This window comes from Prionailurus viverrinus, chromosome A1 (genome assembly GCF_022837055.1).
Source record: "Prionailurus viverrinus isolate Anna chromosome A1, UM_Priviv_1.0, whole genome shotgun sequence".
Lineage (NCBI taxonomy): Eukaryota > Metazoa > Chordata > Mammalia > Carnivora > Felidae > Prionailurus > Prionailurus viverrinus.
Genome location: NC_062561.1, coordinates 73,867,917 through 73,890,907, shown reverse-complemented (window position 1 = coordinate 73,890,907; position 22,991 = coordinate 73,867,917). Strand labels below are relative to the sequence as shown.

Sequence of the window (22,991 nt, the reverse complement as noted above, 5' to 3'; positions counted from 1 at the left end):
GAGCTTTTCTAAGACTGAGAAGCTAGTGCATAAAAATGACCTGTATGCTTAGAATAATGGTGTAGCAGCTTTCTAAAAGAACCTATTTAAGATGAACTGGTTAATCTAAATATCTACAAAGGATAATATGAAAACGTAAAAGTACCTTTGTTGGCTTCCAAAAGGGCTCAATTGTTTAATACACTTCATACGAATACATTAGTTAAGGAGTGGACTTCCCCCTTGTTATTTCTCCTGTGAATCTGTCAATGCACTTTGGTCACGTGCCTTTTGAAACTGAGCTTGACAGGGTCCTTCTAACAATTTTGAAGAATCTACTTATACAATTTCAGCTGCAGTGAAGGGAGAGGATCTTGAGTGACAGTGAACTTAGGCTTACCATTAATTAGAAGTGAAAAATACTGGATTGTGGAAAGGGATATTATCTTAGGAACTTCATAAGATAATTTACTTTACAAATATCCTGCTCCTGTGCCAATTAATTGCCTGCAACCATTTCAAGTTAGATTTCTGGATTGTCTGCTTTTTTCCCCCCTCAACTTTGATTTATGATTAAAATTCCCCTAGAAGGGGCGCCTGGGTGGCTCAGCCGGTTAAGCGTCTGACTTCTGCTCAGGTCATGATCTCACCGTCCATGAGCTCCAGCCCCACGTTGGGCCCTGTGCTGACAGCTCGGGGCCTGGAGCCTGCTTTGGATTCTGTGTCTCCCTCTTTCTCTGCCCCTCCCCCGCTCCTGCTCTGTCTCTCTCACTCTCAAAAATGAATGTTAAAAAAAAATTTAAAAAATAAAATTCCTAGAAAAGTAGGAAAGAATGGGATTTTTGTTTGTTCTGATAAAGGAAGGCTACGAAAAATCTAAAACTAACATCACGACTATAAAATGTTAAAAGCTTCTTCTCTGAGATGAGGGAAAATGAAAAATTCAGCTACCACCATTTCTCAGCATTATACTGGAGGTTTTAGCCAATGTAATAAAGGAGAGGAATAAAACACACACATTTAGAATGGAAGAAAGAAAAGGGACCCTATTCGTGGGTGATATGATGGTTGATAGAGGCCAGGGGCAGCAAACATTTCTCTGTAAAGGCCAGCTAATAAATATCTTCAAGCTACATACCATGTCTACGGAATATACACATATATATTTTACAACCATTTATAAAAATTCAAGACTCACTCCTGGCTTGTGGACCCTGTGAAAAACAGGCTATGGATTAAACTTGAGTAGGCCATGGTTTGCTGGCCCTGGAACGACAGATAATCTACAGTGGAACAATTGGAATTTACAAGAGTTTAGGAGGGGCACCTGGGTGGCTCAGTCGGTTAAGCGTCTGACTTTGGCTCAGGTCATGATCTCACAGTTCCTGAGTTCCAGCCCCACGGACAGCTCAGAGCCTGGAGCCTGATTTGGATTCTGTATCTCCCACTCTCTCTGCCCCTTCCCCTGCTTGTGCTGTCTCTCTCTCTCTCTAAAATAAAATTAAAAAAAAAAAAAAAGTTCATCAAGGTTGCCAAATGCTAACATATAAAAGCCCCATGGTATTATAGCAATGGGACCTGACCCCTGTGTCTCTTCTTAGACTTATAAGTGGATTTCTTTCACATTTCCAGGACAAAGGGATATGATGATCATATCCCTTATTTTATTATTTTCTAAATGCTCATTTTATTATTAAAATATGCTTATTATTAAAATATGCTTATTTTATTATTTTCTAAATGGATACAAGTCTGCCTTTTCAGAAAAGCCAGATTGATTACAATTATAAAGACTCTTTGTCTTCAAACTCTCCTAGGAAAATTTAAATATACTGAAGGTAGACGAACCATATACTTTAATCATGTGCAGCTCATTGTACAACGACTACAGCTTAGTAATGTTCTTCACTCAGTAGATGAAAGAATCATGGGGGCACGTGGGTGGCTCAGTCGGTAAGCGTCCGACTTCAGCTCAGGTCATGATGTCACGGTTTGTGAGTTCGAGCCCTGCATCAGGCTCTGTGCTGACAGCTCAGAGCCTGGGGCCTGCTTTAGATTCTGTGTCTCCCTCTCTCTCTGCTCCTCCCCCGCTCACACTCTGTCTCTCTCTCAAAAGTAAATAAACATTAAAAAAAAATTAAAAAAAAGAAAAAGAAAGAATCATGAACCCGCATCCCCACGTGGATTTCAACTCCTGGCAAACCTTGTTCATCTTCACTTCTGTGTTAATTTGAAGCAAATAGCAGATCTCCTTTCTTCTATATATTTGGTTCATACACACACACACACACACACGTATATATACATATACATGTACTTCTATATATACATGAATATATATACACGTATATATGACACACAACCACAGGACTTTATCACATCCAAAAATATATTTGATGTAATATAAAATTTTATACTAAATAATTTAGTACTGTATATTCACATGTTGAAAAATCCAGCGTTCCAATTTCCAGTTGTTTGCTAAATGCCATGACCTCTACTTTTAGAGTTTGTTTGAAGCGGGACCCAGCCAAGGTCCACAAATTTTTTTTTCAACGTTTATTTATTTTTGGGACAGAGAGAGACAGAGCATGAACGGGGGAGGGGCAGAGAGAGAGGGAGACACAGAATCGGAAACAGGCTCCAGGCTCCGAGCCATCAGCCCAGAGCCCGACGCGGGGCTCGAACTCACGGAAGGTCCACAAATTTGATTCACTGACTGGCATGTACCTGAAGTCTCTTTCAACCTGTGGCTTGAACCTCTTGCTTTTTCCTCGTGCCACGTATCTGCTGAGGAATCTGAGCTGTGTGTCCCATAGCATCTCCCCCCCCCCCCCCCCCCCCCCCCGCATGATGCTGACAGCACCACCAAGGTATCCCTTCCATATGTTCCTCTATCCGGTTCTTCGTGTAACGTGCATTTAAATGGCTCCGGTGTGGAACCATCTGGGCCAAGCGCTGCTTGGATTGAACTCCAGCCGAGTCCTACTCATGAGTGAAAAGAGAGGATCGCTGCCTGGATGCTACTGAGTTTTGAGGTAGCTCAGTACACGGAATCATTGAGATACAGGCGAGGGACTTTAAAAATCACACGTAAAAGGAGAACTGTGGAAGACAGGTCCAGTCACTTGATATTCTAGTCACATCTTGGATAGGGCTTGGCATGGTCAAGATTCTAGAATCACGTCCCTTTCAGGACTGGAAATGCAGGTGGTCCTAACTGCATCGTGGAAACTGACATCTGTCCTTCCTTGCTTCTGGAACTCAAATTCTTCACGTGTGACCCTCGAGCGGACACGGCTTGTGTAAATTATGCATTTGCTGGTTAATTCTTTGGAATCCTCTCAGAAAAGCAGGGGTTCTAAAGGAAACTAAAACGATACCTTTGCAGGAGCGTGCAGGGGGTTCGTGCCGCATGGCGCAGGGGACCGTGTCTGCTCCTGCCTGCTGTCTGTGGGCTCTCGGGAAGGCTGCTCCTGCCTGTGACACCCTCCACCCCCCGGCCCTTTACCTTGGAGCTGTACGCCCACCGCCCTCTTCGTTCCTGGCTCCCTCGTTCACTTATCACTAATGTGGTTTTCTCCTCCGGTTAATTATGTTCAGACCAATGAAGGCCAGTGCTTATTCTTTACTTTCTTATTCCTTAAGAAATTCTCTCTGTTCAAGAGGATTTTTGAAGATTGGGGAAATGAAAAGGATTTCATTTCCTTCCTCTCCATCTCTCTATGCATGCTTCTCTTAGATCCTGCAGAGAAAGACAAAAACGCATCTTTTAATCCTGGACCATTGAGAGTATGAAACGCTGCAGAGGAAGACTCAAGTTAATTCAGATTCAATGGATTTTGAGTTGAAACAGACACACTGAATACACCAGCTGAATTTTCTAGATGAGACCCATGGGGGTCAAGTGATGTGGCTCGTCAGTGCCTGAGCCAGGACCAGAGAGCAGAGACCCAGGCTGGGATTCCAGCCATTACGTTTGGATGTCTCACTGTCACAGGGGAGAAGGAGAGGGACCAGGAGGGAGGGAGAGCACCGGGCCATGCTCTTCCAGGGCAAAGAGAAGTTATCTGAGGGAGCCGCTACTACAGGAGGGGTGAGAAACCCCATGATGGCAAAGCTCCTGCCAGTGACAACTGGGAACAGTCCCTTAGCATTGGGAAGGGGCCACAGACCTAGTACTGAGCACGTGCTCTGTATTTTTGAGAGAGCGCGAGTGGGGGAGGTGCAGCAAGGGGGACAGAGGATCTGAAGTGGGCTCTGTGCTAACAGCAGAGAACCCAGTGTGGGGTTTGAACTCACAACCATGAGATCATGATCTGAGCCGAAGTCGGAGGCTCAATTGACTGAGTAAACCACCCCCCCCCCCCCAGGCACCTCCTTTTCTGTTTCTTTAGAAAGTACCTTTCAGTTGCCTTCGGTGTCTGTGGAGCAAAAATTGGCCACCATTATCAGAAAGGGGAAACAGAAATAGTGTACCTGGCTTTGTTTTTTTTATTTACTTTGATAGAGAAAGAAAGAGAGATTGCGGAGGGGCAGAGAGAGAGAGGGAGAGCGAGAATCCCAATCTTCACTGTCAGCGCAGAGCCCGACCCCATAAACCGTGAGGTCATCAAGAGTCAGATGCTCAACCCACTAAGCCACCCAGGTGCCCCCTATCCCTGGCTTTTTAAAGTACTATTTTCCTCCTGTATTAACCAAATCACAAAGAAACAAGAATGACTTTACTGAGGACACTTTCTTCTAGAACTTATGTGGGTGCAGCTGTCACCATGGAGACAGTGTGATTGGGACAGAAAGCAGAGGCTGACAAGACAGCTTTGTAGGGCTGCCCCCCCCCCCCCCCCATCATGGTCACGGCCTCTCACCCAGGTTTCACCCTCAGAGCTGGTCTATGAATCACACAGTTCAAAGCAGATCCTGCCAGTCTGTGATGTCTAACTTCCACAGCAAACTAACCAATCTTCATTGCAAAATTCTATCATCTGTGGAAGACGTTAGCTCCAACAGAAGACATATGTAGTAATTAGATATAGAAGTTTTTTGTTCCAACTGAGAACTAGTAGGGCTTATTGAGCCTTATAAAAAAAAAAAAACCCAAAAACAAAACTTCCCCGAAAATATTCATGCTTTACTGCGTACTATTAAAAAACTCTTGTTATTTTGCTACCTCCCCCTGAAAACACATAACTCACTTGTTTGCTTTTCAGTTCCAAAGGGAGGCCAGCAACTCACAGCCTCACGCACACACACACAGCCAGTAACCAGCCTGTTGGGAGGGCCCGGCCGCCTCCTATACCTGGAGCTCCACATTGTGTTTGCAGATTAGGATAGCGAAAATCCACCGTGGGCTGAATTCTTCTTCCACATTAAAAAATATAGCAAAAAGACCCAAACCTGAGGGATCAAGTGAGAAATCCAAAAGCTCTGGAACGATGGCATTTTATGTAAAAATAAGTCACATTTGAAGGATCCTAGAATTCTATCTTCACATAACTCAGCAGGTAGTACTTCAACATACCACCTGGGGTGTCTGGGTGGCTCAGACGGTTAAGCAGTTAAGCATTCAACTTCTGCTCAGGTCAGGATCTCGCGATTGGTGGGTTCGAGCCCTTGCGTCGGGCTTGGTGCTGACAGCTCTGAGCCTGGAGCCTGCTTCAGATTCTGTCTGCCTCGCTCTCTCTCAAAAAGAAATGAACATTAAATTAAAAAAATCAAAACGTACCACCAGAAAGTTTCTAACCTTAAATTTATGTTAAAATTGGATTCTAAAAAAAAGTGTGAGGTCCTTGAAAATGGGGGACCATTTTGTCAGTGAAAAAGCACTTGAAGATTTTCTGTTACTAATGAGAAAACTGGCAAAAATTGAGGCAACTTTTTTCAGAACTGTGGAATTGACCACATGCATGTCGCGACCCGAGGCGTTTGCTCAGAGGTGGCCGGACGTCAGTCAGAACAGCATACCCTGTGACGTGTCCAACTGCCCCGTTCCCATCGCGTCTCCAGCTGCATGGTCGCCTTGAACACCAGCAGCCTGGCAGTCACCTGAGGGGGCCGAATAGGGTTGGGAGCTCCTTCAAAGCTTGTAACGCTTATTCCCCAGAGAACCCCGTGTGCAAGCCTATCTGAATGTAACGGGGCTCCGATCTCAGGCCCAGAAGCCTTTTCCCAAGGGGGGGCCGTCTGGATAATTACAGGCAACTGTGTGATTTTTTGTGGCTGCCTGAGATGGCGAAGAGCTGGGGCTAATCAAAAGGCTTAGGAGGAAAAGCTGGGAAAGGAGATGTCACACGGGCCTCGAGACCTGGGTATGTAGAGGACCCCGTGCATTCTAGGGCTGTGCCCATCCTCACGAAAGACCTGAAAAGGACCCAAGCTTCCACCTGTGGCTGCCCCGCCCCCCCGGCTCTGTGCATGCAGGCAGCACTTAACTAGGAACTGCAAAACCTGGGTTTGAAAACGGATTCTCTAATAACCAGTCAGTCAGTCACCCTACCCTTTCCGAGCCTCTCCGTTTCCTCATGGACTGTATGGACACACGGGAACCCGCAGGAGTGAGCATGAAAGCACGTGTGTTGGTGAGAATATGCATGTGGCTGTTCACTGATGGGACTTTGAATTCTAGATGGCGCAGAAATCGTGTGGAAAATGTTTGCAAGCATAATTGTAGTTTTCCTAAAGGCTCTGTTTTTATCAGATAAAGGGGTCAACTGCCCCAAACCAGTTATGAGTGACCAGACAGGATGAACTCGGAGGCCTTTTGCAGTAGTAAATTCTAAAGGAACAAGATTTAAACCATAACCACAAACACAAACACGTTTGCTTAAGTGAGTAGAGGCTTTTCAATATCGTCTACATGTGTCTTTTTATTTTATGGAGAGAGGATGGATGAGAGAAGCAAGTATGGTAGCCAGAAAGATAAAAAGCCAAAAATCATACACAAAAATTAGTCACATAATAAGAACTGGCAATATATTCAAATAATTGCAAGCCTATAGGAAATATAAATTACCTCACGCTGAATTTTTCTGTCTTGATCTAATATATTGTTTTAACCCCAAATTTTATTTATGAAAAATTAAGACCAACTTTAAGAAGCTTCAATATTCACTTTTATTATTTATAAAAAAAATCAAGGTATCAGAATGCATATGGTATATACTGTGATCTTGGTTTTGCACATGTATTCACGTGTTTACATTATTTCAACTTTAACAAACATACCATATGTGTATCTTTACAATACCTGATAAAGATTTAGCAGTCTGGCACTTATACATGTATTATTAGTTCATTCTGATGCTCTCTGCACGTCAAAAGGATGTTAAAAATGACTGACCCGAAATAACTCCAAGATGAAGACTGATTTAGTGAGAAGCAGTTATGCTCCAGCAATTGCCACACACTCATTTGTGCCGGTTTTTTTCCCCTTAATCAAATGTAAACCTTTACCAAAAGAAAAAAAAAGAAAAAGAAAAAGAAAAGAAAAAAAAATCTGGAAATGAAGTTCTGCTATTTTTTTAGTCCAATAAATAATTTTAGCTACGCTTAATGTAGCTTTTTAAGGCCTTCATACAATTGAAAAAAATTAAAGTTGAGCATGTTAAAACCCTGTTCGTTTATAAAATAAAAAATAGAATTTTACAGGTTTGCAGTTAAAAGTCACTGTTCAAAACCTATCATGCAAGTGATATCTGCAACCCAACCGAAAGTCCTTGGTGCTGGCAGTCAGGGCACAGCCCGGTGCCAGCCATGTGAGTCATTAAAAAAACACCATGATGTCAGAGGTCTAGATTTACATGTATTAAGCCACACGCCAGCAAATTCTCTGATAAATACACATCATTTTAATAATCAGTATTTGATAGCGGATGAAAACATGCATTAGACTAAAAATGCCACAAATTTGTTTTTATATCCATTCACTATAAAACTTTCTTTTTTAAAATTTAAAGTCTTGGTTCCTATTTTAGAATACACAATAATCAGGAGGATACATGATGGGAAGCCAGTTTTCAGTAAAAGATGCACAATGGGTCCATCCAAGTAACTTCATCAGCTAGAACAGAACACAAAAATTTATTAAAGAACAGATTTTTCAAGCTCAATATACAGGGTAAATTCTGCATTAAATATTTAATGATAATAAAGTAGCACATAGAACTTTCCTTCCATCCCAACCCAACCACCCCACCACCCTTCCTACCAATTGTTCTTCCTTACCATCAACTAACCTACTCATTTTACTACCAACCAACCTAAACGGGTGCTTATGACCATCCCGCCCAACCTTCCTTCTTTCCTGTCTTTCTACTAGCCTGTCTTTCTTTCTTCAATCCTGACATACTTGTTCCCTTCCTTCCTACCAACCTAGCTGCCTTTCAGTCTCTGTCTGACTGGAAGTCAAGCACCGTTCTAGACCTCGGGAAAACAGCACTGAACAAACTCACTTCTCACTTTCAGGAAAGTTCTGTTCAGGAAAACCAAAGAGTGCCAAAGCAAATCCATGAGCAGATGAATAAGCGAGTCCATAATTAAGAGGTACATGTCAGGTATACAATGGTGACATAACAGAGGGGCTGGGAAGTGAGTGGTCACGAGTGGGATCTCCGGGGAGATGACATTTAAGAGGAAACCTGACGAAGAGACCTACTCTGCCAGTCGGGGAAAGAGCTCTCCACACAGCTGGACGAGCTGGGTCTCACGGTGGGAAGGGCCGAGGCTGCTTCGGCCAGGCAGAGGCGGCTCTCGAGATGGGAGCAGAGCCATTCCAGGGAAGTGTGATGAGATGTGGCTGGGGAGGAAGGCAGGAGCCACATCACATGGGCCTTATGGGCCATGGGGAGGAGTCTGGATTTTATCCTACATGCGCCGGGGCTTCACCAGGAGGTGTCAAAAGCCATCTTTCCCAGCAGCAGTGTGGAGGGCGGGCAGTACAGGAACAGAGTGGAGGGGACACAAGTTATGAAACACCCCCTGGTGTCAATGTCTGGGTGAGTCACGGGCTTTACGGATGGGAGAGCTCACAAATTATAGTTGATGTGATAAGAATCACACTACACACCTTATGGTGAGTTGCAGAAAGACTTAACTTATTCAAACATCTGAAGAACTGAGTTCAAATGTCTTACAATTTGGACTGGTGAAGGTATGCCAGAAAAAGGTCTAAGAGTAAAGATAACCTATAGTTTCCTCTAATTATAAAAAATTTCCCTAGGAACCTGATTAATTTTACATTCAAAGAATACCTCGGGTACGGAGACCAGAGCCTTGGCCACATTTGGCACGACCAAGCTGCCCAACCCCATATATCCTTCAGGAACAAACCAGGCCCAGAGACAGGATGAGGCTACAGTGATTTCTCTGGAATTCAGTAAACTTTATACTTGACAATTAACTTGTACAGAAAGAACAGCATTTCTTACCTCCTGTTTCTAATATCAACCACATAATTTCTCTGCATATAATACAGAATGTGGTAAAATCACAAAATGGCCTATCACTTCAAATGAAGAATATTCAAATATAAACTCTAAAAATTCAACCATTTTAGAACTGAGCCAACATGTATTGAAAAGCAATTCTGTTTGTTTTCTTCATAAAGAAAACTGTCTTCTGACTATACATCTAAAATTCATAATGCACTTTGCCTACGTTGTAAACATCTGAGGCTAAGTACAGCCCTTCTGTCCTTTTCTGGACAGGAGTTGGGTTTTTTTTGTTTTTTTTTTTTTTTTAATTTTTTTTTTTTTCAACGTTTATTTATTTTTGGGACAGAGAGAGACAGAGCATGAACGGGGGAGGGGCAGAGAGAGAGGGAGACACAGAATCGGAAACAGGCTCCAGGCTCTGAGCCATCAGCCCAGAGCCTGACGCGGGGCTCGAACTCACGGACCGCGAGATCGTGACCTGGCTGAAGTCGGATGCTTAACCGACTGCGCCACCCAGGCGCCCCTGGACAGGAGTTTTAAAAATTTAGTAATAATGGGGCCCCTGGGTGGCTCAGTCAGGTAAGCGTTCAACTTCAGCTCAGGTCATGATCTCGAGGTCTGGGAGTTCGAGCCCCCCATCAGGCTCTGTGCTGACAACTCAGAGCCTGGAGCCTGCTTCAGATTCTATGTCTCCCTCTCTCTCTGCCCGTCCCCTGCTCACGTTCTGTCTCTCAAAAATGAATAAACATTAAAAAAAAATTAAAATTTAATAAGAAAAGTTTAAAAAACTTAAATAGCTTATTGGCGGTCTCTCATGCTTTCATTTTATAGTTCGCATTACATTAATTGGAGTAGCAATCTGTCATGATAAAGTCAGTATCGCTATATCACTACCATAAGGCTCTATCTTGTCACTATGCAATATGGAGGGGACACTTAACAGTGACAATTTTATATCACTTACTTGAATACAATTTTTCCAGTTTTCTTTTGTTGGTTTTTCTTCCACAAGTTTAGTTGCAAATTTAAGGCCTCTCCCATACATTTTATTTACTAATGCATGCTTGTATGCAAATGTTAAAACCTATAAGGTAAAACAAGATAAAGCTTATCTATGAAATATTTACACTGTATGGCTTATAGCTTCAATAAGGAAAAGATGAAGGCCTTAACAGAAGTGTAACTTTTAAAATGAACATTTTCCATCCATCAAGCAAATTTCAAAAATGTTTTGAAAGAATAAAAGTTAAATATGCCACAAAACAGGTAACTTGTGTTGGGGAAAAAAATGAAGCTCTGATGAATCACTAGTTCTTGGCATCCATACCAAAACACCTCTTTATGCAAAGGGGAGCTGACAGAAGTGATCACAAAAACGCGAGTAAGGAGGGAAGTACAGAACTATGAAATCTCGTTATAAATTACCAAAACTGCAAAAGGGGATAAAAGTAAAAAAAAAAAAAAAAAAAAAAGTGTTTTATTATACAAACACGTTCTTACGCTGTCAATTCCTTGTGTATACGTTGGTGCCTTTAATTACTGCATCTGTCAAATATACCTGTAACCATTTATTTACGTTTTTGGTGTCCACCTTCAGAATATGGAGAATGACCTCAAAGAAAGCAATCCTATCAAATTTATTTGTGTTCTAGAGCCAAGCAAGGTGTTCAACCTTTACAAAGGTGCTAAACAGACAGGTAATACAGTGCCTGGCCCCTGATACAGCAGTATTGCGGCAGATACGGAGATACGGGATTATTCGTAATGGTTTTATTACGAGGCTCGTCAAGTTTTTATCCACCAGGCTCTTATCTTTTTCCAGCAGCAAGCACAGCACTGGGTGGGGAGCAGACGTGCAACAGGTGTGTGTTCGGAATAAGAGCAAGTATCATGGAGGCCCTTCCCTGTACTGAGTACTCATTCAGCAGGTTTCAGAAACTTGCCGAGGGTCACACAGATAAAAATGGAAGAAGTGGGATTTGCACTCCAGGGCCTGATTTCAGATCCAAATTCTCAAGCTCTGCTGTGACACTGGCTCCTGCAGTTTCCTGCCTAGGACTCCGTTTCCGCGGCAGGAGCACGACTGTGCTGTGGTGAAAACTTTTCTCCTGTCTCAGAGGTCTGTACTACACAGGATCACAGTGCATCTAGAAAACAAGCATCTGTCTAGTAAAACACAAACAAGGGCTTGTGCTGGGTCAAGAGATTTCCACTGATTTCATTTAGTTTATTTTTATCTCCAGAAGAAAGGAAGACTGACAGCAACTTGGGAGTTATATAATCCCTACCGTGAGAACTCTAGTAGAGGGCTAAAAGAGATTTAAAATGTTTTTATAACCCACATCCAAAAAGTTCATCAATGTGACCTTTTCTGAACTGGATTTTAAAGTTGATGAGCTATAAATCCAGGTGATAATTATTTAAAAGTCAAAGAGGTTTTGAGAAAAATGACATGTAAAGTAACCAGCAACCCCCCTCCACCTCCGACAAATCAGCACATAGACAGATGCGGGAAGGCACAAACATGACCTCGAGATGCTCTTAATTCTAGCTTTGTAAGTAACTGCCTCCACCAAAAGGCTGCTATGCAGACAGAGAAGAGAATGGTAGAATGGTTTAAAACAGGCAAGACAAATGAGGTCTCACTAAACACAGAGTCTTCTTCAGAGCCCAGCTTAGCCACATTCCATGTATTGTCTTCCTCTTCTGGCCAGGCAGCTGAGGAACAGCAAAGAGGAGGCAATGGGGCCCAAGAAAGGTTTGTGAAGCAACCCCCAAGAACTGCGCCCAAACAAGAGGCAGACAGGTTACCTTATTGTCAAAAAGATCAGTCCATTTTGTAGTTTCCCAAAATGTTTCCGTCAGAGAATCCAGAGTGCTCTCTCCTTCCTCCTCTCTTCCTTCCGTATCACCTGAAACGGCCCCATCTTGATCTTGTGCGTGAAGCAGGTGGTCAGCTAGGGCACATCCTTTTCTACAAAGGGCATCCACGAGGGTAGATTTTTGTTTGTCCATATCACTGTGTTCCAAACCAAAAAATAACTCACAGATCAGTAAATCATTTTTTAAAAGTACAGACTTATCTGAAACTGAATTCATGCGTTCTCTGCCTCAGATTTACAACGCAGAGATATTGTACAGCCGTGTATTTACATCTGCATTATCCATCAAATAAAAGTCCTTATTTCTAACAAACGTCAAATGAGCCACTGCATTACACATACAGATTGAGTCACGACAGCTGTATCTGGCTGAAACAGAGGCCATAAACCAACAGAAATGAAGGACAGTTCAGTTCTAAGTTCTGTCAGCTAAGGAGCTCTTCTATAGATTTCTTATAAATAGCAATCATTACAGATTTCTGTACAGACACACACAAGTTCTCTCAGAAGTAGACTTTCATTTATAAACAGAGCAAACACTATATGATGCTTACCCTGGACGTGCACTTTTATATACAGAACTCATCTGCAGTCAGAATAATTCTGTGAGTAAGATACTAGTTAGTAATCATCCCCATTTTGCCAAGGAGGAAACTGAGGCACAGAGATCTGTTCAAGGTCCTACAGTTAGGCAGTAACAGACGCAGAACCTGAAGCTACTTCTGGACAGCCTGCTCCTAGTCGCGATGGTAACATGGTCCTGCTGCAGGGCGGGAGCCGTGTCCTTCTGATGTATTTCAAGTGCCCAGACAATGCTTGGCAGAGACCAGAAACTCAATAAATCATCGCTGAATGAAATACAGTAACAACCTACACTCCAGGGGACAGTGTGAGTCTTTAGGATACTTGCTGATCTGGGCATTTTGTCCAACTCATGTCCCGCACGTGTGAGGGCAATGAGGATTACAAGCGCTGGGCGCGTGTCCCCGAGGCACTCAGACACCGGTGAACAAACTGTGTAAGAGTGAGAATGATTCTGAAGGACCCAGAGTGAAATGTGCAACATATGAAATCTGCAGGCACTCTAAAATCAACAGGAATTATAGCGTGAAAGACAATTAAGATAAGAAGCCAAAACAACCTGTTACAACCCAACAAAGTCACCCTCCTTAATACATCTGCAAAGTAAATAAAACTTTGCCAAAAAAGGTGCCTAAGACTTTCAGCCAAGAGTTGCAAAGCTTAAAAGAACCAACTTTTTCACTCTCTCTGTGGAAATGCGCCTGGGAACTGCTTGGTTACTCCAGACTCAGGAACAAAAAGATCTAGGAGCTGTAGGGCACGGACGCAGCTTCTCCTCTACCCGGTGCCCGGCCAGCCGCCGTCTGAAATGTCTTGCCACCAGCACCGCATTTATGCTTTTACAGCAGGTGAGGAGTGGGACACAATCACCGTCCCCGTCTTGTGCCGGAGAAAGGGGGCCTTGGAACAGAAGTGGATCGGCAAGGCAGGTTTGATCGTTCACAGCAGTCCTGGCTGGACCCAGCTGCCCTGGGAAGGGCTGGAAGGAGGCAGAATTTCAGGGGTGGCACAGGTGTGCTGTACTTGCCAGGCCTGGATTAAGTTACCCACAAGACCCCTATTTCAGTGTTCTCTGATCCAGTAACCTGAATCCCACATATCTAGAATATTCATTCCCCACCCTCATCTAATTTAGAACTGACTACGTACTTTCATCCACGAGGCTTTCTCCACTCAAAAGGAAGTCAGCTCTGCTTCCCATGGGCTTTCACACTTTAAAGTATTCACTGTAACTGTCAATCTTACCCCACCTAGCAACTGCATCTTCTGTATCAGAGCGCACGCTTTCTAAGAGCGTCCTGTTCATTTTTTCACGTTCCTCTCAGTGGTGCTTTACTGCAGTGTCTGCTCCACAAACATCTTTGAATCAAATCTAGTTAGGTACCGATCAAAGTGGCGATAGCCATATTTTAGGAAGAGCTTCAATCAGATACTTTAATGGCCTAAATAAATTAAGTTTAACTGAAACTTGATACCGGATCACCTGTGAAAAGCTCGTATCATTTTTAAGATCACAAAATGGCTATCGCAATTTCTGACACATGAGTGACCACAGTAAAAACAGTTTTGCATGGAAATGAGAAATGAATGCTGGGCTGCTGCTCCTGCTCGCCGGCTGCTGCTACAAGAAATGGAAGAAATGCGGCCCGCTCCTGAGGCCCTCGGCCCAGAACAAGGAGCCCCAGGCCTGGACGAGGCCCTCTGCTCAGCGTGGCGTGTCTGAGCCCATCGTGGTTTGGCCAAAGCAAGGGCCACGGCAAATACCTTAATTATAAGCGTGGACAAACCGATCTAAGGTTGCCAAAGACTAACCAGCTTCTCTTAATTTTCACATCTGACGCCTCCTTTCTAGTTTTATCCCAGCAGATGTGAAAGTCACTACAGCTACAATCTTTAAAGCCAGGATCCTATCAGACTGTTACTTTTTGACAGTTACTGGAGTCAGCACCTGAGATAAAAACTTGAGAAAAAAGGGACTAACAAGATTGAAAACACAACTACTCTGGGTCTTGTGAGCTCACTTTAACTGCGAATTAAGAGCTTATCCACGGACAGTAAGATTTAGGAAAGACGGGCCAAAGTATGAGCAGGGATAAACGGACCTTAATATTTACTGAAATTTCAAAATGAGCCCATGCATGTTATTTCCTACACACACAAATCTGAAGAGATACTATTTTCCCAAACTAAGAAACAACAGATGCTAGGAAGGATGGGGGGAGCTGATAACAGATACCGCAGTGAGGTCAAGGCAGCCTCAAAGGGGCCACTGTCTCTGGCAATGAGCTTCTCACAGGTGATCAAGCCCAGACGACTCCTGAAAAAGGGTTAACATGGAGTGGAATTCAGGTAGTAGGGTGCAGTGTAGACTACTCCAGCGAGAAGCCAGGGGCCCCACAGGGGACAGAAGACATTGGGATATGGCTGTGGGCTGAGATGTGGATGCCTGAGGACCAGGACAAGGGGCTTGTCAGCAGACGGCAGTTATGAAGGAGATGGAGGGGAGGGGTCGGGCCGAGAGACAAAGGTCAGTGGCGTGGGAATCTTCTCACGACGAGTGGGAATGCAAGGGGCTGCTTATCAAGACATGAAGGGGCCCAGGCCAGGGCAGAGCAGGTGTGATCGGCTCTCCCACTTCCGGCTCCGGCACCCGAGGCTGGCCACGCAGTCTCTGAGCCTGTCTGCTCTTCTGCAGATACAGGGTAAAAACACTCCTACTTGGTATGTCTTTTAGAAGATTAAGTTTAAATAAGGTCACGTATTTAACATACCCCAAAGATTTCCCTGTACATACCTGGCACTTCAGAAATGGACAAAACAGCACTCTTTGAGACTGTTCCCTTAGAAGGTGGGAAAGGGTGCGCACAATGCCAACAACCTAACCTGAATAAATCTTATTCTGCTTAAAAACTGTAACATTCGTAAGAGCTACAGCATTAGTACTGCCAACAGTTCTAGCAATTTAGAACGTAGCGTAATGCCAAGAGTTCCGGCAGTTCAGAATCAGAAACTTCATGTAGAAAGGAGGATTCTGCCCAGCAGACAGAATCCTGAAGAAGAATCACAGCACTTCCTGGGCGGACTCAACACTTCTGGTTCATTCGTTACAACAGCTGTAAGAGGAGGCGGTGTTTCTCCCCTTGCAGGTAATGACCCTCGGGTGAACATGAACCAAAGTGACAGAGAGGAAAGTGGTACAAGAGAGTTCAGGGAAGGCAGAGGTGAGGCTGAGGGACCCTCACACAACACATGGGGGCCACATGCTCACCCACCACAGAGCGGTGCCTCGCACTGGGTTTTATTAAAGCTAAACCTCCCTTTCCCTTTACCGCACAGAATACTCTAAAGCCGGTTCCTAACTCAAGTGGCTATGATGGTTTCAATCTAACTTTATTTCTATTTGGGTTACCAGGCATTACATACTAAACCTGGGCTTTTCACACTATTGGTCAATAAGCAGTTTAGAAACTGATTTTGCAGGGTGTTAGGTGTTTGCCTCTGCACATGTCACATTCACACCGATTCCCAAATGGGAGGACCGCTAGGTCACAGCTACTCAAATCTCTCCAGACCAGCAGCACCAAAAGGTAGAGAAGGCAAAGTCCTTTTCTTTTGCTTAAATCGCCAACAACTGGAAAGAATTCTTACAAACTATCTATGGGTGGATATTCAAATACTGATAATTCTAGGGACACAACAATTCTCAGAAAAGAATATTCTCCATAATTTTAAAAAGTAACTAAGAAATGAGATGCAAGAAAGATTATTTACTGGTTAGGTACTTTTTTATAGTAGCTGCATCGGGCCTGGGGTCAGTCTTCATCGCAATATAAACTGCGAGGGCCGTCTGGTCTATGTGAGAAATGACAGCATTTGCAGCCTCAACAATTTCATTAAGTCTTTTCATTCGTTCCTAGGGAGGAAGAAAAAGAAGAAATCAGAAAAGAAATGGTGTCAGCGAGTCCATCCAAGTCCCTTCACTTCCGTCTCAAATGCAAGGGTGGCGGCTCCAGAGTCAGGGGCCGAGCCCTCTGCTGGCAGCAGGGGGTGTGTGCTGCCTCATAGTGTGGGGGCTGCAGTGTCAGCATCTCTAGAAAAGACCTCATTCACATTCCTCACTGATGTTAAATGGTGCAAATAAGGGAGGTAAAAGGTGGTCATAGAAATGTAAACAGCTTTCTACCCAGGCAACTCCTTTTCTGGGCCTCTTAGAAACATGACCTGCTATGTTACTCTAGCCGCACACCACACGGAAAGAGAAGTAAAACAATACAAAACAAAACAAACCCAAAAAGACCCCCCCCCCCAAAAAAAAACGGGCTGATGAACAAATTCTTCCTAACTTATTACTAAAACCATGAAGGTGAGAATAAACGAGAATGTACCCAACAGTCTAACTATACGGTCGCCATGGTGCTCCAGGTGCTCTCAGCGGTCTTCTCTTTTGCTAGTCTCAGAGGTCTCCCTTCAACACCTTCAAGTTCACTCTGCACCCTTGACAATTTCTGATTGGCCACAAGCACCTTCCTACCGGCCATCATTACCAGCGAGAGCTGGTCCGTGTTAAGATAGCTTGGAACTATGGCCAATTTTAAAAATGAGCAAAGTTCATGAAAAGCAGGAATTCTTTTGCTGACAGTGTTTACATGTGCAGCAGGCCAGGACCACTGCTCCTGAGGTGAATGTCAGAAAAGTGATCCTTAGGATATCTTTATCTATTCCTCCTCCCACTGATGAAAACTGTGAGCGGGAGTCTTAGGCTGACCTCACAGGAATGAGTACGTTCTGTAATTACCTTCAAGAAAATAGTCAATACAACATTCAATTTGAGGAAACATGTTTTCATTTGGCAGAAGCACAAAACAAATAGAAAACTGCATTTTCACTAAACATACGAACTGTATCTCATGTTACAAATAAAATAAAATACTCCTATTAAGATTGAATATGTCCAACCTTTTCAGCATCCAACTGATGAAGTCTTGCAACGTACAGAGGAAGATAATTAGGATATGTTTCTTTCAATTCATTATAAATGTCACTAGAATCCAGCCTATGTATATAAGAAAGAGAGAAACATTTCTTTTAAAAAGAAAACAATTTGTCTTCTCTATTATTTAACATTATTTTGAAGTCCCAATCCATAACATAAGGAAGGCATCAATCTGAAATGTAATCACTGACAAGGATTATCATTATTTGCCAGGAGTATAAATAAAAAACAAAAATAAATAAAAAACAAAGATAAAAAACCCCAGAGAAGCAAATCAAATTGAAAATTATTTCAATTAAGAGTTCAATAAGAGGGGCGCCTGGGTGGCTCAGTTAATTAAGCGTCCGATTCTTGATTCTGGCTCAGGTCATGATCTTGCAGTTTGTGAGTTAGAGCTCCACATCACAATTGCGCTGACAGAGGAGACACTTTGGGGAATATGGCTCTGCACCTATGACCTATGACCTTTAAGAATGATCCAGGGTCACCTGGGTGGCTCAGTGGGTTAAGCGTCTGACTCTTGATTTCGGGGAAGGACAGAGAGGGAGAGAGAGACGGTGAGAGAGTAATCCTAAGCAGGCTCCATGCTGTCAGCGCATAGCCCAACCTGGGGCTCAATCCCATGAACTATGAGATCATGACCTGAGCTGAAGTTGGACGCTTAGCTGACTGAGACACCCAGATGCTCTTAATGGATTATTTTAAAACACCATATGTATAAAAATGTCTGGCACAGCATTATGGAGAAAAGCTATAAATGTATATGCCAAAGTATATGCCAAATAGAGTATTTAAGTAGGTTACATTTCATCAACAGGACCACCTCCTACGTGGTCATTAAAAATGGTATTTTAAAGGACTATCAAATGACCCAAGAAATGCTCATCATCAAACAGTCACTGGAAAACTAGGACACAACATCATTCATACTGCTACATGTGTAAATACAGAGAAAATAATGATAGGACAACAACCACCACTGGAGAGCAGACAAAAAAGTGATTTTTATTTTCTTCACACATCCTAATAAAATTCTCTTCTGAGAGCAAATCAAGATTAAGTGATTAAAATAAAAGCACGCTAACCCTTCCACCCACTGTTAACATTCCTGAATATGGCCTATGAACCTGTACGTGACACTGTCGTAACCGGAAAAATAAGTGAACAGAGGATCAAAATCCATTAAAAACTTACTTTGTCATCCACTGAATTTTAAGATCTCGTAATGCTTCAGTAAACTCTTCTTTCAAGTCTTTCTCTTTTTCTGACTCTTTTTCTTTATCTTTGCCGCCATTCTTAGTCTTTGTTGGCGGAGATATTAGGTAGTAATGAACAGGGATCACATCCTATGAATGTGGAAAGAGTCTCAGATTAACATGCTTCATTTTACATAATTACAATCATCTTCAGTACCTGAATATCACATAACACAGGCTGCACTGAGTTGTACTACATTATATTCCAGATCCTAAGGGCCACAATACATAAACATTTCCAATCTGTGGGGCTCCTGGGTGGCTCAGTTGGTTAAGCATCACAACTCTTGGTTTCGGCTTAGGTCATGATCTCACGGTTCGTGGGACTGCACCCCACGTTGGGCTCTGTGCTCAGTGTGGAGCCTGCTTGGGATTCTCTCCCCCACCCCCCGCCCTTTCCCCACTTGCTCTCTCTCCCTCCCTCAAAAAAACTCAAAAACAAAATCCAATCTGTGACCAAAGGAATTTTCTCTCAAACTTTAAAGTACTGTTGCTTCTAAATCTCCTCTAAAATAAAGGAGGTAAAGGACACTTGGCTGGTTCAGTCTGTGGAGCATGCAACTCTTGATCCTGGGGTTGTGAGTTCGAGCCCCATGCTGGGTGCACAGATTACTTAAAAATCTTAAAAAAAATAAAGGAGGTAAGAACAAACTTTCCTCCATTTGAGTGTTTTTGTATTCTTAGTTTTACCTAACAGACTAATTACAAAAAGTACTAATTATGAAAGTCTACTGACCTTTCACATCTTATACCTGAGAAGGGAAGGAAATAACTTAGAATTTTAAAAAAGACCCTCTTTTCTAAGAAAATTTAAAGAAAAATTTTCTTTTTTCATTCAATCGACTGGACTTATTGAGGCCCTGTGAGGCTCTACAAGGTGAAGAACAAAGCAGACAAGGCCCTTCCTTGCCCTTGGGGAACACATCCCAGTGGGGCAAGACAGACAACATACAAGTAATGAATAGTTTCAGCTAATCCCACATGATAGGAAGAAAATGAAACAGAATGCAGGGACAGAGAGCAGCTGCTCAGTACTGTGGGGGAACAGCACAGACACAGTGGTGCTGGAACAGGGACTACCCCGTCTAAGTCAACCCACATGACCTAAATGGAAGAGCCTCAATGAACCTAACCGACCCAAACGAGGAGAGGGAGAAGAGTCTGAAGACAGAAGAGGAGGACGTATAAAAACCCTAGCTTGTGGACACGGCAAGAGCAAATGGGCAGCAACCATAGTAAGTGGGGCTGATGGAATATGGCACAAAAATACAGATTTTATTCTAAATGCAAGAGGAAGCCTACAGGACAGCTGTAGGCAAGGCAGTGGCATGATTAAAGACTTCTTTCTGCTCTTTGTTTAATGACTTTGGATCCGACACAGATGAAAAATGTTGGTTTGTTTTTAATAGCTCTTCATACTATTTGGAGAATGGATGATAGATGGCCGAAGTCAAGAAGGAGGGAGACAAGTTAGGGAGCAAAGCTAGAATTCCCAGCACCGCCCTGATGTGAAGAAGAGGCTGTAGAAGAGGAAGAAGCGGATGGATTAGAAATCCATGATGCAGAATTGACAGTGGTGTTGATGGGGTTGCAAGTTGGGGACAAATAAGACTGAGCAGGGCTGAGGGAGGGGAAGAGGAAGCCCAGGCCTTGATCCAAAGCATTCTACGGTTTCAAAGATGCTTGGGAGTGAGGGAGACAGGCCCCAGAGGGGCTGTGAGGACAAGCAGGCAGAGAGGAGTGGTCAACCAGGGCCTGTAGCTGGGGCAGGGCCTGCCACAGAACCCCAAAGAACCAAACGGCAGCAGTGGCTGCTACCACGGCAAGAGATGACAAGAGAGTAGCTGTTTCCATGGACAGCGGGGGATAAGGGCTGCCTGGGAGAGATGCAGACAGAGTGGGAAGTAAACAGGCACAGACGGTTCGAGAAGCTTCGCTTGGAAGAGAGCAGAGAAATGTTAATTCTAATTACATCTATTTCCCTCTATTCTATGAAAGCACAGAAGTCTTTACTGATGGAAACTAATGCATTATCTGGGAAATCAAACCCCATATTACACTGGCTAATCTGTTTCTGGCACAATAACCAGGTGCCCTTAATTAAGTCATTATTTATTAGGTCAACTTCTCCAGCTCTATCTTCAGGTTTATATTAAAAATGCTGCTAAATTCAAACCTTTTATTTGTTTTAATTAACAAAAAGTTTCTAAAACTAAAAAAATTATGTTATCAAGAAGACTTTTACTCCCCTAATCACAGTAATCTCAGAAAAAAACTTTACACGGGTTAAGTCAAAGAAAATAGTATTGCAAGCCCCCACGTTCCCCCAAATAGGATTTTCAGGTGTAAATACAACACGGATATCCCCACGTTAGCAATTCTCACAATTAAATTTTATAAGCAACTACTGCTGCAGTTCTGACAGCATTCCGACGTCAAACGGGAGCCACACTTCGACAGGACCCGTCTGAAGCCCGCTAGGACCACTGGGAGGACGGAACCACACACATCCACCTGCAGCCATCTCAGGGCCCCGCTCGGAGGAGGCCGGGAGCCAGCACTGGCGAGCCAAGGTCGCGTGTGCAGAGTGAGACGGGGGAAAAGAAGCAGGGGTTCTGCTTGGGCCAGCTCCTCAGGACCCTGCTACCCATCCTTCTTCCCCCCTCCTCCTGAGGTCGCCTTCCTAAGTGGGCACTGCCCGGGCAAAGCCGAGTTCAAGCATCTGCAAAATCTGAGTTGCTAATTAACCATCAGGTTCTTCTGGGAAAGGATCACTCACTCAGTGTCATCCGTGCAGCACAGACAATCCACTGAAGAGTTAAGGGGCAGAGACAGCCTCGAACGCTGACCCTCTGACTATAGTCCTATTCTCTTTGGAACCCACTGCACTAGAATGTGGACACTTGCCTGCAGGAGGCAACCTTGTTGGCCATGTTGACTCTACTCTAACGTGAGCCTCCCTTAAATCCCCTCCTCCTTGCCTGATTAGGGACAGGGGCAACTGTCAGGATGGGAAGGAGTCTCTGCTGTGAGGCAATTCCTCCTCTGAAGCTCAAAGGTAAGGCATTTGCTATTACATTTTAGTACAGAAGAGAGAAAACAGAATTGAATTTAAAATGAGCAACCCATTAACTTAATGTACGATTAACAACGAACTCTAACAAAGATCTATAAATAGGAAGAAATGGGGTACCATGGCAACCATAAACTATCAGTAAAAGCACGAGACGGAGAATTTATGATGAATGACCTTGAAGTGGGGGGAAATCAAGCTTTTGTGATCAGCATTTTAATTATTAAATATTAAATATGCCAAATTAGCTATTTTAAGTGTTAATAAAATCCTATAAAATATTTTGGGACAGTAATTTTTTATTACTAAAAATTATGAACATGGCAGTTTTAATTCCTAATCAACAGAAAAATTGAGTTATTTTTTGTTTTATCATGTTCACTTGTTCTTTTTGTCAATATTTTTTTAACTCACTTCTCAAGGACTTAGTACAGGGTCAGTTTAATAGAAATCATTTTGTGCCATTAAATCTTGAGAAATCTTGATTATGATTTAAAAAGGTAGGCAAGATGAATCTTCAGAGCAGAAATGCTGAAGTTCTCTATAGTTGATACTTAACAATTTTTTTTAAAAAAAACATCCATTTCAGCTATTCACCAAGTACTTTGACAGTGTCTGAAATGAACCATTTCCTTTAGAAAGTCCAATCGACCTGCAAAACCGATAATTATTCTTTGGGCAACATAACTGCCATTTAAATTTTGGTTCAAAAATTATAATTTTCTTCTTAGATTATTAATGGCTAAACTCAAAACTTTAATGCCTTCACACAAACTAGCTATTTTAAAATTAGTT

At 43.1% G+C, this 22,991-nt stretch overlaps 1 protein-coding gene across 8 annotated transcripts in view; it reads right to left on the bottom strand.

Moving 5' to 3' along the window:
* Window positions 1–7,068: 7,068 nt before the first annotated feature.
* The window catches only part of TPP2 (tripeptidyl peptidase 2), a 68,584-nt gene continuing 52,661 nt past the window's right edge, over window positions 7,069–22,991 (bottom strand). For 2 of the 8 annotated variants that reach the window (XM_047853403.1, XM_047853413.1), the window contains 7 exons: window positions 19,062–19,213; window positions 17,831–17,927; window positions 16,657–16,787; window positions 12,222–12,429; window positions 12,057–12,128; window positions 10,375–10,494; window positions 7,069–8,038 (listed from right to left, as the gene is read on the bottom strand). In XM_047853403.1, the coding sequence (XP_047709359.1) occupies window positions 7,949–8,038; window positions 10,375–10,494; window positions 12,057–12,128; window positions 12,222–12,429; window positions 16,657–16,787; window positions 17,831–17,927; window positions 19,062–19,213 (870 nt within the window). In that variant the 3' untranslated portion in view covers window positions 7,069–7,948. Of the gene's footprint in view, window positions 8,039–10,374; window positions 10,495–12,056; window positions 12,129–12,203; window positions 12,430–16,645; window positions 16,788–17,830; window positions 17,928–19,061; window positions 19,214–22,991 lie in introns of those variants that run through there. The other 6 variants (XM_047853432.1, XM_047853439.1, XM_047853421.1 and 3 more) reach the window with 5 other exon arrangements.